Source organism: Rhinopithecus roxellana, chromosome 16, assembly GCF_007565055.1.
Source record: "Rhinopithecus roxellana isolate Shanxi Qingling chromosome 16, ASM756505v1, whole genome shotgun sequence".
In the NCBI taxonomy this organism is placed as follows: domain Eukaryota; kingdom Metazoa; phylum Chordata; class Mammalia; order Primates; family Cercopithecidae; genus Rhinopithecus; species Rhinopithecus roxellana.
Genome location: NC_044564.1, coordinates 101,915,192 through 101,935,621, shown reverse-complemented (window position 1 = coordinate 101,935,621; position 20,430 = coordinate 101,915,192). Strand labels below are relative to the sequence as shown.

Below are 20,430 nucleotides of genomic sequence, written 5' to 3'. Positions count from 1 at the left end.
TTAATAATTGTTGTGAATTTGTTTGGTGAGGGGTGCATACCCTAAACAGATTGTATAAAAGTATTAGCTTTTATGGAGAGGCTTTCATTTACACCTGATTTAGAATTCTGCATAAGTTCAACAGTATCAGTTATTTTGATCTAATGAATGTGGAGTTTTGAGGTATAAAAAAAAAGAATCATTGTTACCAAAGTTGCTAAATGCTAAAACTGCTGTATAGCATCAAATGCAAATAAATAGATGAGTCATGAGTTCATCAAACAATTTATAACTAAAATGTTTTTTGTATGTTTGCTGTTTGTTTCATAGACTGGAGGGGAAAAGTTGCCTTTAACTGTTACTAGTTAACAGATAAGGTGAATGGATGGAAAGAAGAAATGTTGAGCACTTACCTAACAAGAGGCTATGTAACATGTGTGAGAATAGAGGTCAATCTGTAGCAATGAAGATTAACTTTTTAGTTTAATGAAACAGAATTTGATGGACCCTTTGGATCCTAAATATAGTTTGTTAGCACTTAAATAACTGCCCATCTAAGTTAAGGGTTTGAAATGATGAACTCATTCAAAAACATTGATTTTAATGCCTGGAGTGACATCTAATGCATGCAGCCATTTTCCTGCTGTGTTGACCTTCATCCTTTATATGTTGTTGCTTTTGGCTTCTGGCTTATTAGGAAATGGAAGCATTTATCATCTTATTCAATTGTAATACTTGGTTCTTTATTCTTTTCTTTTCAAAATCTGTAAGAACTTAATAAAGACTTTTTAAAATTTTTAAATGACAAGTCTTAATCAATCATGTACATCAAAATAGGTGTCCCAAAAGATTTTAGTACATGCAGTTTTAAGCTCTTAATAACTTTAAAAGATAAGTACTATAAGCTTACAAAAGGCATCACCTAAAAACTAAATGGTTTCAGTTTATTTTAGATCGATTTTGTGCGTTTTGAAAATTAAATTTTTGGAGATACTTGAGTAGCTCATATTTATGAAATACTTTGACACTTTCTCAAAGAAACGCTTTACTCAAAAGTATGTCAAATTTATGAGATACTTTCTGAGTGACACTTACTCAGTACCATGGATCAGTAGAGGAGATCCTCCTGCCTGACCGCTGTGTACCTGGTCTGTATCCATTAGATATTTTTTCCCCCAGGAGTCATTTCAGAACTGTGAAATGTGCATCAAAAACTCTTTTTGGATTATCTTAAGCTAGGATTGCAAATTCAGTCCTTTTTGTCACTGAGTAACAGCTGATGAAGATTTCTAAGAAGTTAAAAAGTCAACTGAAGTAATAGGTAGCACAAAAACCTTTGGTTATGTTCAGTTTTAAGAAGGTACATGTATCAATATTTTTCACATTTGACACCAATTACATGTGCCTGGTAGGCGTCTTATTGGACAACACGGAAAATTTCCATCATCATGGAAAGTTCTGCTGGACAGTGCTGCTTTGCATTATTACAGCAATGTGGGTTTTTTTATAATGCACCCAGGTCATTTCTAATCTAATTTTAATCCATGCAGCTTAATAATCCTTTACTTTTAGTTGAAGCAGACATCTGTTTGATGCTTTTGAAAATCAGACAAGATGTTAAATAGACTATAAATCTTTTACTCTGTATAATATTTAATTTTGCCTGAAGGGATATCTTAAAGCTTGAAAATTCTGTTATAGGGAATCCCTGGAGATAGAGAAAGTCAGGCTGTGGTTGACCCCCCTCAAGCAGCTAGTACTGGGGCTCCTCAGTCTTCAGCAGTGGCTGCAGCTGCAGCAACTACGACAGCAACGACGACAACAACAAGTTCTGGAGGTAAAGTGGAATCTTTTGGATGGAGAAGGAATGGCCCTGAATTTTTAGTGTAAAATGATTTAATCTGAAATACTTCAGAAATGAGGTTCATTCCCAGAGCAGTTGAATGATTCATTAAGTTCTCTCTTCACTAATGTTTGAGAAGGGCCCAAAAGAAACTCTCCCAAGTGGATTTAAAAGGTATCCTTGCTGATATTAAACACCAGTGTTGCAGTTTTGTCAGAGGGCATATTCTGTTTTATTTGTTTTAAGGAAAAGATGCTTTCCAGTTTGTATTTAGTGTTACTTTCTGATGCTGTTCAGAATGGTTTGCTCACTTTGTCTCTTAACTCTCTCCATAAATGTTCCAAAGTGTATGTAATTTCAAAGCCAGCAGGATTTCAGTAGTTATACAACCAAGGAAATGAGACCCTGAGAGGTTTCAAACCTTGTATCTAAAGGAGAAAGCAGAGCTTGAATTGAAGTCTCCTTACTGGGGTACTGACCATACCCACACATTGCTATAGGTCTGACTACAGAGCAGAGCCTGGAACCTGCGGTCGGCTTAGGAATTACACAGTGTTCTCCTTCGTTCGTTCTTCTGTATATTAATAAAGTAATATAAACTGTTGATCTTGAAAAGGCCACTCTTCTATGCATTTCCTAGCTCTGATTATGATAGTCACCTCTGGTTGACAGAGGTCACTCAGTGCTTTGTGTACAGTCTCCAGAGGACAGGCCTTTTGTTGTGATTCAGCATGGGAGTGGAAAGAGATGGCCACAGCTCTGCTTTGGATTTGGGGTTCTGTTCCTTTCAGCACTTATTAGGTAACATAGTCTTTAAGTCTCATTGCCTTCACCTATAAAGCTAGTATTATATATGGAAGAATAAAAAACCCATGTGCTGTGGTCATTTCAGTTTGAATGATTGTCTTCCTGAATAGGAAATTACAACATACATCTAAAAATTCTCTTTTCTTCATTAGTAATCTCAAAAACATAATTCCTTTATGTACGATTTTTGGTTTCCTATAGCATAACCAGAGAAGCACCAGCACCCTGAAAAAGCCACAAGTTCTGTATTTTATATTTTATTTGGCATTATTAACATTTATTATTGTGAATGGATTTTAGACTGAAGAGTTTAGGTATATTAGTACTAGATTGCCATACAGCTTATTTATCTGAAGTTTTTGTAGTTCACAAATGTTTGAAATTTAATGGTAATAACCAGAAGTCTTCCTTAATGTAAGTTTGTATTAAAATTTTTCCTGATTTGCAAGCCTGACCTCAGACTTTAAATATCTTTCTCTACTTTGGTTTAGCATTTCCTAGGAACTCAAGCTCAGATTGTGTTCTTCTAGGGGTTTTCATTGTTTATAAAGTAGTGAGTTTTTGTTAGTTGTGGTGTATATTTTTCTTAGGAACTTTTAAGCAACAGGAACAATTTTTAGTACTTTTTATTTTGATAGAACACGCGTAGTGGACAAGTTTCTAGGATTATTTTATAACATTGAGTGCCAAGGGCAATTATAGACAAGTTTGGTTCATGTTACAGTCAGCGTTCTGTACTCCCTGCATTTGCTAATAGGAGTAATTTTTGCTGTATAAAACTTGCAAGTTGATACGGTTGGAAGATTTAATCATTATTTACTTCATTTATTACATCTGACAAATCATTTTTTACTTGATATGTTTGCTGTCTAAATGTATTGTTGAACCACTCTTTGTATATGTATTTACTGCTTTTGTTTAAAAACGTTTATGTGTATTTTAGGACATCCCCTTGAATTTTTACGGAATCAGCCTCAGTTTCAACAGATGAGACAAATTATTCAACAGAATCCTTCCCTGCTTCCAGCATTACTACAGCAGATAGGTCGAGAGAATCCTCAATTACTTCAGGTGACTAATCAGTGTCAGTTTCACAAGTGGGTTAGAGTGTATCACATTTTGAAAAAGTCCATGAACGGCCCTTCCCCGCCTCAAATACAGCTCTGTATTTGAGAATGGTGAATGTATTCTTCCAAGCTACACTTAGTAGAATGTTGTAATCTGGATAAGTGTACTAAAAAAACAGTTGGGATATAGACGTTGGGTTAAATTAAGTTGACCAAATAATAATAAGTTTGGGAAACATTTTATATTTCCTTCTTGGAGATTCCCAGTAGACATTAATATATTAAAGAATTTGGGAAGCTGTTTAACAAAGAAACTGCCTAACTTTAAATCACTTTTCACAAGCTTATTACTTATTACTTTTTCTTAGGAACTTCTAAGCAATAGGAACAACTTACTCTTAGAAAAAATAGGTGTGGGGCTTCTTTAATGCTCAAATCACCAAGTATTTTGAATTTTATACAGCATTTTAGTGCCCACTAGTGTGGAAGGTAAAAATATATGCAAGTATACAGAATAAGTTCTGTTCTTATAGTGCCACAGTAGTTTGCTTGTTTGTTTTTTAGCACAGGAGGCTCAGAGCACTTAAGAATTTGAATTTCTTCACTGTTTACTTTGCCCAAAAGTACTGCATTTCTTTACTAATGTACAAGAAATCACATCCTTCCAAAGACTGAATAATCCAGAATCACTGAAATACTACGTTTGCAAAAGTGTAGCCTTTTCTCTTAGGGATATTTAGAATTCCTCTGTTCCTGTAGATGCTTAATATCAATGTATTATTTTTCTCTGTCATTCACATCACCACAGCAAATTAGCCAACACCAGGAGCATTTTATTCAGATGTTAAATGAACCAGTTCAAGAAGCTGGTGGTCAAGGAGGAGGAGGTGGAGGTGGCAGTGGAGGAATTGCAGAAGCTGGAAGTGGTCATATGAACTACATTCAAGTAACGCCTCAGGAAAAAGAAGCTATAGAAAGGGTGAGTTTAAAACTTTAAAAAAGTTAGTTCTTGGCTGGGCTCACGCCTGTAATCCCAGCACTTTGGGAGGCCAAGGTGGGCGGATCACCTGAGGTCAGGAGTTCAAAACCAGCCTGGCCAACATGGTGAAACCCCATCTCTACTAAAAATACAAAAATTAGCTGGGAGTGGTGGCACGCACCTGTAATCTCAGCTACTTGGGAGGCTGAGGCAGGAGAATTGCTTGATCCTGGGAGGCAGAGGTTGCAGTGAGCCAAGATTGCGTCACTGCATTCCAGCCTGGGCAACAGAGTGAGACTGTCTCAAAAAAAAGAAAAAAAATTCTTTAGTCACACTAGCCCCATTTCAAGTGCTCAGAAGTCACATGGGGTTAGTGGCTACTGTTGGATAGAACCAATGTAGAACATTTTCGTTTACTGGAGATAGTTCTGATGGACAGAGCCAAAATAGAGCATTGCCCAATGGATTGCGGTAAAGATAGTCTCCTCTTAACCCTGTTCCCCCATCTTGTCTTCTGTGAAGCCAAAGGACAAGCACTAAAGGTATAATTTTATTGCTGTGTTAAAATTCAAGAAGAAAAAGTCTTAGAAGTATATACCCAATTCTAGATTTTTTCGAGTTTTTACTTGTATTTATTTTTTATTTATATTAAACATCAGAACTCTGCTATCCTGATTCCAGTAACCTAGTTTTTATATCGTGATTAGTTATTCTTTTTCTCCCTCATTTTTACTATAAACAGGGAATTGTAGTAATCATAATACTTGCCCTGTCTTATCTTACAAAGTGTTTTGACATGGAAATCAGATAAAATGCATATTAGTGTGGCTTTCTAAGTAAGTTTTGAAATTGGGAAGTGTTCATTGTTCCCATTTTATTATTGTTTCTCAAGATTGTTTTGGCTGTTCTGGATCTTTTGCATTCTTGCACAAATTTTAGCATCAGCTTGTCTGATTCATGCAAAAAAAAAAAATGCTGGTTGGGATCTTGATAGGGATTGTTTTATTCTATAGATGAAATTTGTGGAGTATTGCCATATTAATAATAAGGTTTTTCTATAATTTCTTTCAGTAGTGTTCTGTAGTTTTCAGTGTAGAAGTTGTGCGCTACTTTTTAAAAAATTATTCCTAGGTATTTTTATTCTTCTTGATGCTGTTATAAATGGATTTTTCTCTTAATTTCATTTTCAGATTGTTCATTGCTAACTATATAAAAATACAATTTAATTGTGTATATTGATCTTTTATCTTAAAACCTTCTTGAACTCTTATTTATTCATTAAGTAGTTTGTGCATGGGTTCATTAGGATTTTCCATATACAAGGTCATATCATCTGCAGATAGAGACAGTTTTACTTCTTTTCCAATATGGATACCTTTTATTTCTTTGTCTTGTCTAATTGCCCTATCTGGAGCCTCCAGTATATTATTAGACTAGCAAGAACCAACAACATCCTTGTTTGGTTCTTGATCTTAGGGGAAAGCATTCAGTCGTTCATCACTAAGTATGATGTTATCTGTGGGTTTTTTGTGGATGCCCTTTATCAGATTGAAGAAATTCCCTTCTGTTCCTAGTTTGTTCATCCGAAAAAGGTGTTGAATTTTGTCAAATTTTTTTTTTTTTTATTAAGATAATCGTGATTTTTGTCCTTTAGTATGCTTTTATTACATTGATTGATTTTTGTATGTTGAACCAACCTTGCATTTCTGAGATAAATTTTACTGGTCACAGCGTATGATCCTTTTTATACGTTGCTGGATTTAGCCTGTTTGTATTTTGTTGAGGATTTTTGCATCTGTTCATAAGTCATATTGGTCTGTAGTTTTTTTGTGATGTCTTTGAATTTGGTGTCTGGGTAATACTGGCCTCTTAGAGTGAGTTGGAAATTACTTTCTCCTCTTCTGTTTTCTGGAAGTATTTATTAAGAATTGGTGTTAATTCTTTGAACAGTTGATAGAATTCACCAGTAGTCTGGGCCTGGGCTTTTCTTTTTGGGAAGTTTAGTGATTACTGATTCAGTCTCTTGTTAGTTGTCTATTCTACTTTTCTATTTCTTTTAGAGTCAGTTTTGATGGTTTTTGACTTGAAATTTGTGTATTTTATCTGAGTAGTCTTAATTTGTTGGCATGCAGTTGTACATATTTCCATATAATCATTTTATTTCTTCTTTTGTTAAAGTAGTAATGTTCCTGCATTTATTCCTGATTTTAGTAATTTGAGTCCTAAGATTTTTGTTTTTTCCCTTCAGTTTAGCTAAAGGTTTTAATTTTGTTGATTTTTTTTTTTAATGACAAAAATAACTTTGTTGATTTTCCCTATTGTTTTTCTAGTTTTTTTTTTTAAGTCTCTCTAATGTTTATTTCCTTCTTGCTTGCTTTAAGTTTGTTCTTCCTTTTTTAGATTAGGTTTAGTTTAGATCTTCTTTGTTTAGTTTTAGTTTAAGATTAGATTATTATCTATCTTTGTTAGTATAGATGTTTATAGCTATAATATTCCTTCTGTGTTTATGCTATAGCAGCATTCCATAGGTTTTAGTATGTTGTGTTTTTGCTTTCTTTAATCTCAAAATGTTTTTCAATTTCCCTTTTGGTTTCTAATTTAATTCATTCGTTATTTAGGATTGTGTTAATTTCTACAAGTTTATGAATTTCCCACATTTTCTCCTTTTCTAAATTCATTCCATTATAATCAGAGAACATACTTTCAATACTTTTCAACTTATTGAGGTTCGTTTTGTGGCTTAACATGGTATTTCTGAAGAATGTTCTATGTATACTGAAGAAGAATATAATGTAGTTCTTATTGTGGCCTATAAATACCTGATAGATCTAGTTTGTAGTCAAGTCTTCTTCCTTAGCTGTTTTATCTATTATTGAAGGTGGGGCTATAGATTTCTCTATTATTGTTAATTACCAATCTCTACCTTTAATTCTCAGTTTTTATTTTATGTATTTTGTGGCTCTGTTCTATATGTTTATAATTGTTGTGTCTTCCTGATCCTTTTTTATCATAAAATGTCTTGTTTATAGTAACAATTTTTATCTTAAATCTGTTTCATCTGATATAGCCATTCTAGCTCTTTTTTGGTTACCATTTGCACGGTATATACCTTTTTTGATCATTGTGTCTTTGAATCTTTAAATTGTGTGTTTTGTAGAAGCAGGCAGTTGGATTGTACCCTTTACCTCACCTATCCTAGCACTGATCTGGATAAAACCCAGATAACAAACGGATTTTTAAATTTCTTCTCCTTTCATAGATCAGTAGTTATTCGTGATGAATTGGGATTTTTGCCCAAATTTTAAGGGTCATTTCCGAATATAATCTTAACAGCAGTCCTCAACCTTTTTGGCACCAGGGACTAGTTTTGTAGAAGACCTTTTCTTCTACCAACAGAGGTGGAGTGGGCGCAGTGGTTTTGGGATGAAACTGTTCCGCCTCCGATTATCAGGCATTAGTTAGGTTAGGAAGTGGGGCAGGGTGGTGGTTTTGGGCTGAAACTGTTCACCTCACATCATCAGGCATTTGTTAGGCTATCATACGGAGCACAGAACCTAGATCCCTCACATGCACAGTTCATGCTCCTATGAGAATCTAATGCCGCCACTGATACAAAAGGAGATGGAGCTTAGGTGGTAATTCAAGTGATGGGGAGCGGCTGTAATGAAACTTCACACTTGCTCACCCACTGCTCACCTCCTCTTGGGCGGCCCAGTTCCTAACAGGCCAATGGGTGGTGCCAGTTCACCATCTGGGGGTTTGGGACACGTGATCTAACTCAAGGTGATTGAGACAATTGAGGAGGGTGACATTTGGCTGAGTTTTTAAAGGCTTTTAAAAGCAGTGAGTATTGTTACAAGTGATTTTTAATAGACTAGGAAAATGAAATTAAGTAGCTAGTATTACCATTTAAAATGCTGTGACTGTTAAGCAGATAAAAATAGAACACTGTCTTTACTTCAAAATGTACCATGTGTTATTACTACTAATTGGTCACCTGGTTTTCTAGTATGGAGTGTTGAATAAAGCAAGGAGATTGAGAGTGATGTTTGATCCAAATGAAAGACATGAGTTGGCATTAATTAATAAAACATTTGCTTTTAATTTACAAATAATTAGATGAGGTGGTTAAACTATACTCCAGGTACTCTCATCCTTATCTTCACTCTTAATATACTAAAAACCATTTGATTTACACATTTCTATAGAGTCATTTATTTTTAAACCATAGCAATTAGCAACTAATGTTTAATTAGGCCAAAGAGTATTTGCATATCTCTTAAGCTTTAACTAGAAAACAAAGACTTTTTTAGGTGATTAGTAAAGGAAAGGGTCTAGATTCCATCTAATCCCTTGGGTTGGGCAGTAAATCCATATTCAGATAGAGATGAATTCATGTAAAATTCTCGAGCTTTTTTGGGTTGCAGTATGTTTTTGAGTAATGATCTGTCTTTAGTGCTATGCTGGAATCTGTAATATGTAAGTAAAATTAAATGTGCCATAATTGGTGTGTTAGATTTATATTTTTTTCCTTTTTCTTCCAGTTAAAGGCATTAGGATTTCCTGAAGGACTTGTGATACAAGCATATTTTGCTTGTGAGAAGAATGAGAATTTGGCTGCCAATTTTCTTCTACAGCAGAACTTTGATGAAGATTGAAAGGGACTTTTTTATATCTCACACTTCACACCAGTGCATTACACTAACTTGTTCACTGGATTGTCTGGGATGACTTGGGCTCATATCCACAATACTTGGTATAAGGTAGTAGATTGTTGGGGGTGGGGAGGGAGGGATCTAGGATATAGGGCAGGGATAAATACAGTGCATGTCTGCTTCAATTAGCAGATGCCGCAACTCCACACAGTGTGTAAAATATATACAACCAAAAAATCAGCTTTTGCAGGTCTTTATTTCTTCTGTAAAACAGTAGATAGATAACTTTTCTTAGGTTTCACTCTTTTTAGTGTACTAGATCCAGAAACTTAGTGTAATGCCCTGCTTTATATTTCTTTGACTTAACATTGGTTTCAGAAAGAATCTTAGCTACCTAGAATTTACAGTCTCTGTTTCATGGCAACACTGGATAATGGCTTTGTGAAATTAAAAGAATTTTTGTAGCGACTGTAAACAGAAATGCCAAATTATCAAAGGTTAATTGTTGCTGCTTCAAAAATAAGTATAAAATTAATGTGTAAGGAAGCCCATTCTTTCATGTTAAATACTTGGGGTGGGGGGGAGAAAGGGAACCTTTTCTTAAAATGAAAATAATTACTGCTATTTTAAAATTTCTTGATCATTGAATGTGAGACCCTTCTAACATGATTTGAGAAGCTGTACAAGTATAGGCAGAGTTATTTTCCTGTTTACATTTTTTTGTTTGTTTGTTTTGGGGAAAAATTGGTAGGTGTCTAATTACTGTTTACTTCATTGTTATATTGCAGTAAAAGTTTTAAAACAACCATTGCATGTTTGCTTTTGATGTATCCCTTTGTGAAATGAGCACTTTCGGGGCCAATGGAGAAATGCAGCATTCACTCTCCCTGTCTTTTCCCCTTCCCTCAGCAGAAATGTGTTTATCAGCAAGTCGTGAGTCAAACTGCTGCCTTTTTAAAAACCCACAAAATGCTGATTCAGTTCAAAATTAATGCAAATGTTTCAAAACTGGGTTTCTGATATTTGTAAATGTGTTTCTTTATTAGATAAGAGTGTATTACCATTAAAGTCATTAGTATAATACTGCTTTCAAAAAGAGATGGTAGAGAAAACTATAATCCAGCATCTTTTATTGCATTGGAAAGACTGGCAAAATCTTTTGGAAGGGTTGGGAGATGTGGCTGGAAAGTACTTTGGAAAATATACAATCAAGATATCTCATGGCATATTAAAAGAAAAATCTTAATAGCAAGTGTTGGCTTTTATTTGGATTTTTTCATCTCAGTTTTTCCTTTGGAATCTCCTTCATTGGCATTGTTATTTGATCATAAATGGGGCAGATGTGTACTTGTTCAGTTTTTCAAATCTGTTTTCCTGAGTATAAATAAGAGTATTTAAAGAAATAATTTGGGTTGTTTTTGTTTTTTGTTTCCTTTTTTTTGTTAACCATCTGATACTAAGATGATGAATTTGCACAGATTTCTCTCTGCATAATTTCTCAATATCTTTAGCACAGTATGGTGAAGACTTTCAAGCATGTACATCACGTACTCATAACCTATTTCTTATGAAAATAAATGAAACTGGCTGGGTATGGTGGCTAACGTCTGTAATCCCAGCACTTTGGGAGGCCGAGGCGGGCAGATCACTTGAGGCCAGGAGTTCGAGACCAGCCTGACCATCATGGCGAAACCCCATCTATACTAAAAATACAAAAATTAGCCAGGCATGGTGGCGCATGCCTGTGGTCCCAGCTACTTGGGAGGCTGAGGCATGAGAATTGCTTGAACCCGGGAAGTGAAGGTTGCGGTGAGCTGAGATCACACCACTGCCATAAACATGACAGGCTTTTTGGACTTTGTATTACCTGTATGTTTTATAATGGATCATGCATAATTTCTCAGGAGAATAAAATGAGAGTTCGTATATACGTTCATCATTCAAGTCAGAGCAATGAATTGGGAAAAGAGGTGGCATTTCTAGTCGGATAATGGAATACTCTCATTTATTTTATGACATTCTCTATCTGCTCAGAGCATAGTGAAAACTGGAAACAGAAAAAAAAAAAAAAAAACAGCAGCCTCTTCCTTGGAAAGTGACAGCAGAAGGTGGCATGGAGCTTTTGTTCTTGGACAGCAAATCTGGATATACTAAGATTAATAATTATCGGAAGACAGCTCAGGCCAAGTTTTGATCGTTCCTTACAGTACCTTGTTTATCTGCTTCTTAAAGAATCAGCCAAGACACCATAAAAGAAATAGGCTTTTTGTGCCTTTTGCTGTTATTGTTTAATTTACAAACTGTTCTGGTAAATCTCTTAATGTAAGTAGCTATTTGACTTTGGAATTTCGCATTTGAGGTGTATTGTCATTTTCTTGAAATCTTTTTCTTGTTTAGTTGCTCTGTGGGAAATGTGAGGAAGCCTAAGTTTGTATATGTAAATTTCTTATTTCATCCTCTAGTCAAATATTTTTTTTCATTGTTTAAAAATACTGAAGTGTTCCAATATAATTTTTTCCTGTACTGGATGGCTAGGATTCTAGAGAATTGATTATAAAATATTTTCAATACATCCAACATTGCACTTCTCATTTTTTAAATGATTCTGTCACATAGAATCAGATTGAAAGTTGACAATGCTTCTGTCACTGATACTTCTTTTTACTTCAGTAATTGGTGAGTGTATCACATAGGAGGCCCAGGCACTAGATTGACTTTATTGGGTCTCCTGGTGCTTTTCTCAGTCAACACAAGAGATGGGATATTTGCTGGGATGTTAAGGTTAGTGAGGTCTTTTAGGGAATGCATAAAATTTCCATTGTTCCATACTTCTTGTCTGAAGCAGCCAGCCAAAAGGCTGCTACAAAATGTTCTGCTGAAAGTAAGCAGTTGCAGGCAATGAGTGTTCCTGACCCAGTCAGTTCTGGTGGATTCTCCAGCCATAAAGTTCAGTTGGCCTCCACCGTCCATTTTCCCCATTTTTCCTCCTAAGCCAAGGGCTGGCAAACTACAGCTTCGTGAGCCAAATCTGGCTTTTATACCTGTTGTGTGGTCATGAACTAAGAGTGATCTTTACATTTTTAAATGGTTTCAATTGTATATGTTTTTTTTATCATGTCAGCGTTTCAATTTACATTTCAGTGTCCTTAAAAGTTTTATTGAAACACAGCCATGCTCATTTGTTTACATATTGTCTGTAGCTACTTCTGTGCTACAGAGGTTTGCTGTTGGATAGCTGCAGCAGACTCTGTGGCCTGCAAAGCCTAAATAATCACTGGCCCTTTACAGCAAAAGTTTGGTGTCCCTGTTCAAAACCGACTAGTCTACGTAGACCTAAGTTATGTGATACTTTTTATTCCTCTCCTGACATTCCTGGACTCTTGACTTCAGGTCTCAGCTGTAGTTCGGCTTCCATGTGACCGTCACAGATCTTTACAGAGGAATGGTATAACCCCCATTGTCCACTCACAAAGGAACATTGTGAGCCTGATGTACTGGCCTAGTGGTATCCAAGTGACTTGGATGTTGCTACACTTTCTTATTTTTACAGTAGGATAATGAAGTCCATCATGACATTGTCAAAAGCACCTGGCATAGTGTGACAAGTCAACCAGAAAAGAAAAGCCAGATGAAAGCATCTGGAAATTCTTATGGCCTGGGATTGGAGTTGGGGCAACAGGAGGAAGCGTCTTAACTGCAGCTGGAAGAAGAGAGTGGTGGAACCCTGGAGGGAGAAGTTACAGTAATTGGACCTGTTGTGGTGGGTGGGTGGGTAGCTTCCAGAACTGTGTACTTTGTGGATGGGAGGATGGAAAGGGGAGTGATGAGGCTGAGTGAAGGCTTGGATTTGCTAGGAAAAAAATACTGCACTGTCAGTAACATTTGGGAAACTGCAAGAACAGTTGCAAGTTGGTTGTAAAGAGCCTTCACTGTGGTGAAGTTAGATTTAGAAAGCAGTGGTCCCTCATGTAGGGTTTTCACTGTGGAGAGGAGGCTGGGAGGACCAAAGAAACATGACAAGTTTGCTTCCTGTGTGGTATGGTGCTGCAGATACCAACATGGCCTCTGCCGTTGAGCTTGATGTACTGTAACAATGGCCATTTTAATAGTAATGGATCCTTTACAGATCTAACCTAACTTGTCTTCCACGAGTACAAATTAGAAAATAGTATCCCAGACTTCTGCCTCATGTCTTAGTTGTACTTTTTTCCATTCGTGTTGCCTTTGATGTATGCACTCCTCATCTTCCTATTCCAGAGCTTCCTAACTCGGCTTGCAGTAGGTGTAGATGTTTAGAGATGGTGATTTTCCTCAGCCCATGAGGTCGTCTTCAAAGCAGCTGGGGAACCTGGGCTCTAACCCCAGGCAACCTCATCTGTTTTCCCAGTGTGTTATACAAGTACCGTGTTTGCCATGTTGAAAATATCAGAAAGCTCTGTCCTACACGTCTAACTAACTAGCTTTCTAAATGAGCTTTGCATAAGTCAGGGTTCTCCAGAAAAAAAACAGGAGATTTATTATGGAAATAGATTCATCTGATTATGGAGACCTAGCAGTCCTACAGTATGCTGTCTGCAAGCTGGAGAACCAGGAAAGGAACTGGCGTAGTTCAGTCCAAGACCAAAGGCCTGAGAAGGCCGAGGGAGGGGTCGGGTGCACTGGTGTAAGGCCCATGGTACCCAGAACAGGAGAAAGGGAATGTTCAACTCGAGCAAATTGGCCCTTCCTCTGCGTTTTTGTTTGGGCCTTCAACAGAATGGATGACACCCACCTGCATTGGTGAAGGTGGGCGTCATCCAGTAGATGTACTCTGGTCTATTGATTGAAATGCTAAACTCCTCTGGAAACACCCTCACCTACACACCAGAAATACCGTTTTGCCAGCTATCTGGGCATCCCTTCACCCAGTCAGGTTGACACAAAACCATCACAGGCTTCTCAGCTGTAAATGGCCCTAGTGTGCTGACCAGGACTGGAACTGCCAGTTGGGTGGCCACCTGAGGCTCCTGGGATGTTTGATACGGATAACTGGATTTGGATGTTGACAGCTTCCCCCTCTGTAAGTTTCAAAACTGTTTCAAAATTGTTTCAACACTGCTTTTGTTTGGCTGCACAATCATACAAGCCATATCGGGTTTTGTTTACACACAATAGCAGATTTGAGCACAATATATTGCTTCAAAATTCATTGAAAATTTGTCGAGAATATTTGGTGGTGGGACTATGTCTTGGAACAGCTTGGGGGTTTGGTGTTTTGTGTACTGAATGATTTTATGGACCCTGGAGTGATTTTTGCAGCTTAACATTTTAGTTCATTGTAGGCGTCTTTTTTGTTGTTGTTATTTTTTGCATAGGGAGCTGTCAGGCCTGCTTCTGCTTAACAGCATTTTGACTATAATTTTTATATTGTCTTTGGTTCTAAGGAAATTGCAAAGTTAAACTGTTTTTTAACCAATTCGTTACTTCTTAACTGTAAAATATTTTCAGTCATATCTTTAACTGTTGTAATTCAAGATGGTTTTATAATTTTTATACCATATTTGCATTTTTGCAAAGAGCATTGCCAGTTTTTTCATACACAGTTTCACACTTGCAGAAAAGTTGCAGGAACAGCACAAGAGCTCCCACATACCCCACCACCACCTTAGAGAACCTTATAAAATTTTACACTTGCACCAACATTGTCCTCCAAGCAAAAGGGCCCGATCCAGGTTAACACACTGCATTTAATGAATCTCCAGTTCACTTTCTCAGTCCCTCTCCCTCCTTGATCTTTATGATCTTAACATTTTTTGAAGACTGTGAGACAGTTGTCTTATAAAATGTCCCCCAATGTATGTTTGGTGTTTCCTCATTACTACCCTTGGTACGTGTGTTTGTAGGAAACAGAAGTGCTGTTGTGCCCTTCTCGCTGCACCCCATAAGGTGACACAGGGTGTCAATTTGTCCCATCATTGGTGGTGGTCACTTGGACCCTGAGGCAGATGGCGACTGCCAGTCTTCCCTGGAAAGTTACTCTTTGTCCCTTTGTATTGGATAAATATTTTATAGGGAGATGTTTTGAGCCTTTGTAAATATCCTATTTCTCATCAAAATATGGCGCATTCATTTTAGTATTCTTGTTTCTTGCCTGAATTATTACTGTAATGGTTTCCAAGTGGTGATTTTCAAATTCCTTGTACATTTATTAGTTAACATTGTCCTGTATTCTTACTCTCTTTCCCCTCATTTATTATTTGTACCTGTATGGACTTTGATTCCTATTTTATTCGATGGTGTATAATCCCTTACTGTCATTACTTTGATGTTGGAATTGTCCCGGGTTCTGTGATTGTGTGTTTTCTTTTTTTTTTTTTTTTTTTTTTTTTTTAGCAGAGACAGGGTTTCACCATATTGGCCAGGCTGGTCTTGAACTCCTGAGCTCAAATGAACGCCTGCCTCAGCCTCACAAAGTGCTGGGATTACAGGCATGAGCCACTGCGCCTGGCTGATTGTGTGTTTTCTTAAAGCTGGCTTCTGTGTTTCAACATGCCATTACCCTCTGAGTACTTCCCGACTTTCTGGCACTCTAATGTGTTCCAGGCTCTTGTACTTCCTGTGCCCTAGTGCTGGAATCAGCCATTTATCAAAGAGCTCTAGCTCCCCTTAATGTAGATTGTATTTAGAAAACAAACCCTTGTTCTAGGCATGCTCACTGCTATTAAAGAGTCTCACTGCTCCCAAGCCGTCTAAGTGGACACACAGTAAATACATACTTATATTTACATTTGATACATAGATTCTGAAAAGGGAGTTCACTCTGGTACCATTAATTCTGATCCAATGCCATAAGGTTCAGGCTGGGCGTGGTGGCTGATGCCTGTAATCCCAGCACTTTGGGAAACCAAGGTGGGCGGATCGCTGGAGTCCAGGAGTTCAAGGCTAGCCTGGGCAATATGGTGAAACCCTGTCTCTACGAAAAATACAAAAATCAGCCAGGCATGGTGGCGCGTGCCTGTGGTCCCAACTACTTGGGGGGCTGAGGTGGGAGGATCACTTGAGCCTAGGAGGTTGAGGCTCCAGTGAGCTGAGATCATGGCACTACACTCCAGTCTGGGTGACAGAGGGAGACCCTGTTTCAAATAATATAATAATAATGCCCTAATTATTATTCTTTCTATCTTTTCCCTTCCCATATTTCTAATTCCTTCCAGGGCAGTGAGAAACTTGGCTCCCATTATCCTCAAAATAATTTCACCTTCCCTGAAGGTAACCAGCTCCCTGCAGCACTCTGCTCACTTTCTTATGCTTAGCTGCCACTAGGCCACTTTCCTGCACAGCTGGGGCATTTGTATTTGACGTGGACTTGGAAGTGAAATGTGTTTAGATTTCCTAGTGTGGCGCTCCTATGATGGAGCTTCTAGGAAAGCACAGCTACATGGGAAAGGAAGGGCCTTATTTGTTCTGCTCCAGTTGCTGTTCCACCAGAAGGTTACCTCCTACTTGTAGTTTAAGACCAGTGTGTTTTAGGTGCTTCTTGTGAGAGACAGGGTTGGGGATTAGGGGAAAATGCAGCCTCACAGGCTAGGCTGGTGGTGCACCCGCCCCCCACCCTGGCATTGTGCCCTCCTCTCTGTCCTGGCACATGTTGCTGCTCTGATTCATGCATCCCATGAACAAGGAGCAGTTGCCATGTGGTTTGGAATTTTTCCCACCTCCTTTATGTTGCTAATTTTTTATATACAAAATATGGCCCCTCTTACAGGAAGCCTTCCCATAACCCCCTTTTCCCCTCTAATTTGGGCCAGGAACTCCTCTGGGTTCCCTCAGCTGCTTTTGAGTGTCTACCATCAAAACCCTGAACTGGGATTGTCTGCATTTGGTGTATCACTGAAAGCACTGAACGAGAGAAAACTGGTGAGCTCTTTGAAATTCTGGACTGTGCCTTTCATCTCTGTGTCCCCAGAACCTGGTGAAGGGCTGGACCAAAGGAGATGCTGAGGCATCATTGGATGGATAAACAGACAATGAACAATAGTTGAAATGCCTTTTGTCATCTTTCTTGTGGCCCTTAGCTCCCTGTTTACCTTTTCCAGAACGCTTTGGTTCTGAAAGTGGCCTAAGAAGATAGTCAATGAACAGTGCCTGAAAGGCAGCTCTGTTTTTTCCTTCCTCAGCTCCATTGACCTTTCCACCAGGTTCTGAAAGACTTGACACATAATGCAGTGAGCTGGCTGGTGGTGGAGACTGCAGGGTTCTACTGACCAGTTCCAGATGGGTGTGCATCTGAGACTTAGTTGGAGAGCACACTGACAGCTGCACTCCCAGAAAGCCTGTGCTGAGGCCAGGTCTGTGTGCCTGGGTTTGAACTTGGAGTCCATTGGGCCCCGATTGTTATCTTCACAGCCACATCAGCTGGGTGACCTCGGCCAAGTCAGTCTACCTCTGCTCTTGTTTTCTCATCTGCAAAATAGAGCTGCGGATGCCTGCCCCAGGTCGCTGGTGGAGATCAAGTGAGAGAGTGGATTGAGAACATCTTTACAAAGGCCAGGATTGTTTTTTGATGTGGGTGCCAACTGCCTACCCTGTAGTCAAAGACCGTCTGGGAAGAGAAGTTCTCTTTGCCTTTCTCCCATGACGAGCGTGTTGCCGAGTTATTTCCAGGAGCGTGGGGTGAGCCTCTTTGATCTCAGGGTGCCATTGCCTTCCCTGCTTCACTGTGATCGGCTCAGCGTTCCCAAGCGGCCAGTGGGCTTCCCACTCAGCTGGCCAGCACCGCCCAAGCATTTGGCGTTTGGAGAACAGAAAGTTTTTATTTTTATGAGATGTTTTTTATTTTTTTTATTTTTTATTTTTATTTTTTTTTGAGGCGGAGTCTCGCTCTGTCGCCCAGGCTGGAGTGCAGTGGCCGGATCTCAGCTCACTGCAAGCTCCGCCTCCCGGGTTTACGCCATTCTCCTGCCTCAGCCTCCCGAGTAGCTGGGCCTACAGGCACCCGCCACCTCGCCCGGCTAGTTTTTTGTATTTTTTTAGTAGAGACGGGGTTTCACCGTGTTCGCCAGGATGGTCTCGATCTCCTGACCTTGTGATCCGCCCGTCTCGGCCTCCCAAAGTGCTGGGATTACAGGCTTGAGCCACCGCGCCCGGCCGAGCTGTTTTTTATTTTTATGGCGCTTCATCATATTGAGCAGGCTGGTCTTGAACTCCTGACCTCAAGTGATCTCCCTGCCTTGGCCTCCCAAAACTGCTGGGATTACAAGCGTCAAAATTATTTTCATAGAAACACTAGGCCAGGCACGGTGGCTCACGCCTGTAATCCCAGCACTTTGGGAGGCCGAGGCCGGCAGATCATCTGAGGTCTGGAGTTCAAGACCAGCCTGACCAACACAGAAACCCCCATCTCTACTAAAAATACAAAATTAGCCGGGCATGGTGGCGCATGCCGGTAATCCCAGCTACTTGGGAGGCTGAGGCAGGAGACTCGCTTGAACCTGGGAGGCAGAGGTTCCAGTTAACCGAGATCGTGCCACTGCACTCCACCCTGGGCAAAAGAGTGAGACTCCATCTCAAAAAAACAAACTCTTCTGAGTTTCTCAATAATTTTTAAGAGGGAAAAGGACATAAGACCAAAAAACTTGAGAACTGCCATGTTAGGTGATGGTTCCCTGTTAGATATGTCAGATGACTCAGAAAAGAGTACCTGGGAAGGCCACTGGGGCACTGGTGAAGTGTCCCCTCTTGTCTCCTGGAGACACGGTTGGAAACTCAGATACCTGGTGCTGTGTGATGCTTCTCTGCCATTCTGCTCTCCATTCCTGCTTTCAGGAAAACAAACTCTAAACTCCCTGCTTGGCTTTCAGCGTTCCTTATAAACTTGCCCCAATTTACACCTTCAGCGTGGTCTCCCTCCCTCCCCACCACATTCAACAGGGCCTCCTTATACTGGCCTTTTCCGCCCCTCTGGTGTGCTCTCCCTAGAAACTCTCCCCTATTCCTCTCTCCTCAGTAGGCCAACGTTTAAAACCCGCTTCAACGTGGCGAGGCGCAGTGGCTCACGCCTGTAATTCCAGCACTTTGGGAGGCCGAGGCGGGCAGATCACGAGGTCAGGAGTTCAAGACCAGCCTGGCCAACACGGTGAAACCCTGTCTCTACTATTAGCCAGGCATGGTGGCGGCGCCTGTAGTCCCAGCTATTCGGGAGGCTGGGGCAGGAGAATCGCTTGAAACCGAACGACGTTACAGGCTCTGTGAAGGCTTTCCTGCCCCAGAGCCAGCAGAGGATTGTTCCCTTGTTCCACTCCCTGAACATGTGTTACACAAACTGCGTATCTGACCATAGCTATAGATTTGCACATTTGTTTTATGGACACTGGCCTCAAAACCAAAAGCAAAATTGGCCTTATCGGCAGTAGTGGGAGTTCAGCACCTATAGCTGACAAGGGAACTGGAAGGAAGTTTGCTTGAAGTCTTTGAAGGATAAAGGGTGGGAGAGGAAGGAGGGTCTGTCTCACATTGTAGGGAGGAAGTAAAACAGAAAGTCTAAGTAAGTGATGGAAAAAGCCAGGACCTGACATGCCACAGGCCGAACACCTGGAGGGCAAATGCTGGATGCCCTGTGCCGGCACGCCCCCTTGTGGTGAGGGAGAGGCGTGTAGTTTCAGGGGAGGAGCACCAAGTGGGGAAGACCCAGCATCCCCTGCGTCGCTGAACAGCTGTGGGAAATCAGGTCGCTGGAGGCAAGGAAGACGCTGGTCTAGAGACCCAGCTCATACTTGCCTCTATTGCCCAAACTACAGGGGAAGGAGGAAGAGAACAAAACCTCTATAACTTCAGGTACCGAGGGCTCTATCTGCATTGACTCATGCAATTCTAAGAAGTGTCGGGCCGGGCGCGGTGGCTCACGCCTGTAATCCCAGCACTTTGAGAGGCGGAGGCGGACGGATCACCTGAGGTCAGGGGTCTGAGACCAGCCTGACCAACATGGAGAAAACCCGTCTCTACTAAAAATACAAAATTAGCCGGGTGTGGTGGCGCATGCCTGTAATCCCAGCTACTCGGGAGGCTGAGGCAGGGGAATCACTTGAACTCGGGAGGAGGAGGTTGCGGTGAGCCAAGATGGCG

General features: G+C 39.8%; 1 protein-coding gene across 2 annotated transcripts in view; it reads left to right on the top strand.

Moving 5' to 3' along the window:
* The window catches only part of RAD23B (RAD23 homolog B, nucleotide excision repair protein), a 48,891-nt gene extending 36,989 nt beyond the window's left edge, over positions 1-11,902 (top strand). For both annotated transcript variants that reach the window (XM_010389454.2, XM_010389455.2), the window contains 4 exons: positions 1,681-1,816; positions 3,573-3,700; positions 4,505-4,675; positions 9,220-11,902. In XM_010389454.2, the coding sequence (XP_010387756.1) occupies positions 1,681-1,816; positions 3,573-3,700; positions 4,505-4,675; positions 9,220-9,333 (549 nt within the window). In that variant the 3' untranslated portion in view covers positions 9,334-11,902. The remainder of the gene's footprint in view (positions 1-1,680; positions 1,817-3,572; positions 3,701-4,504; positions 4,676-9,219) is intronic.
* Positions 11,903-20,430: the final 8,528 nt, after the last annotated feature.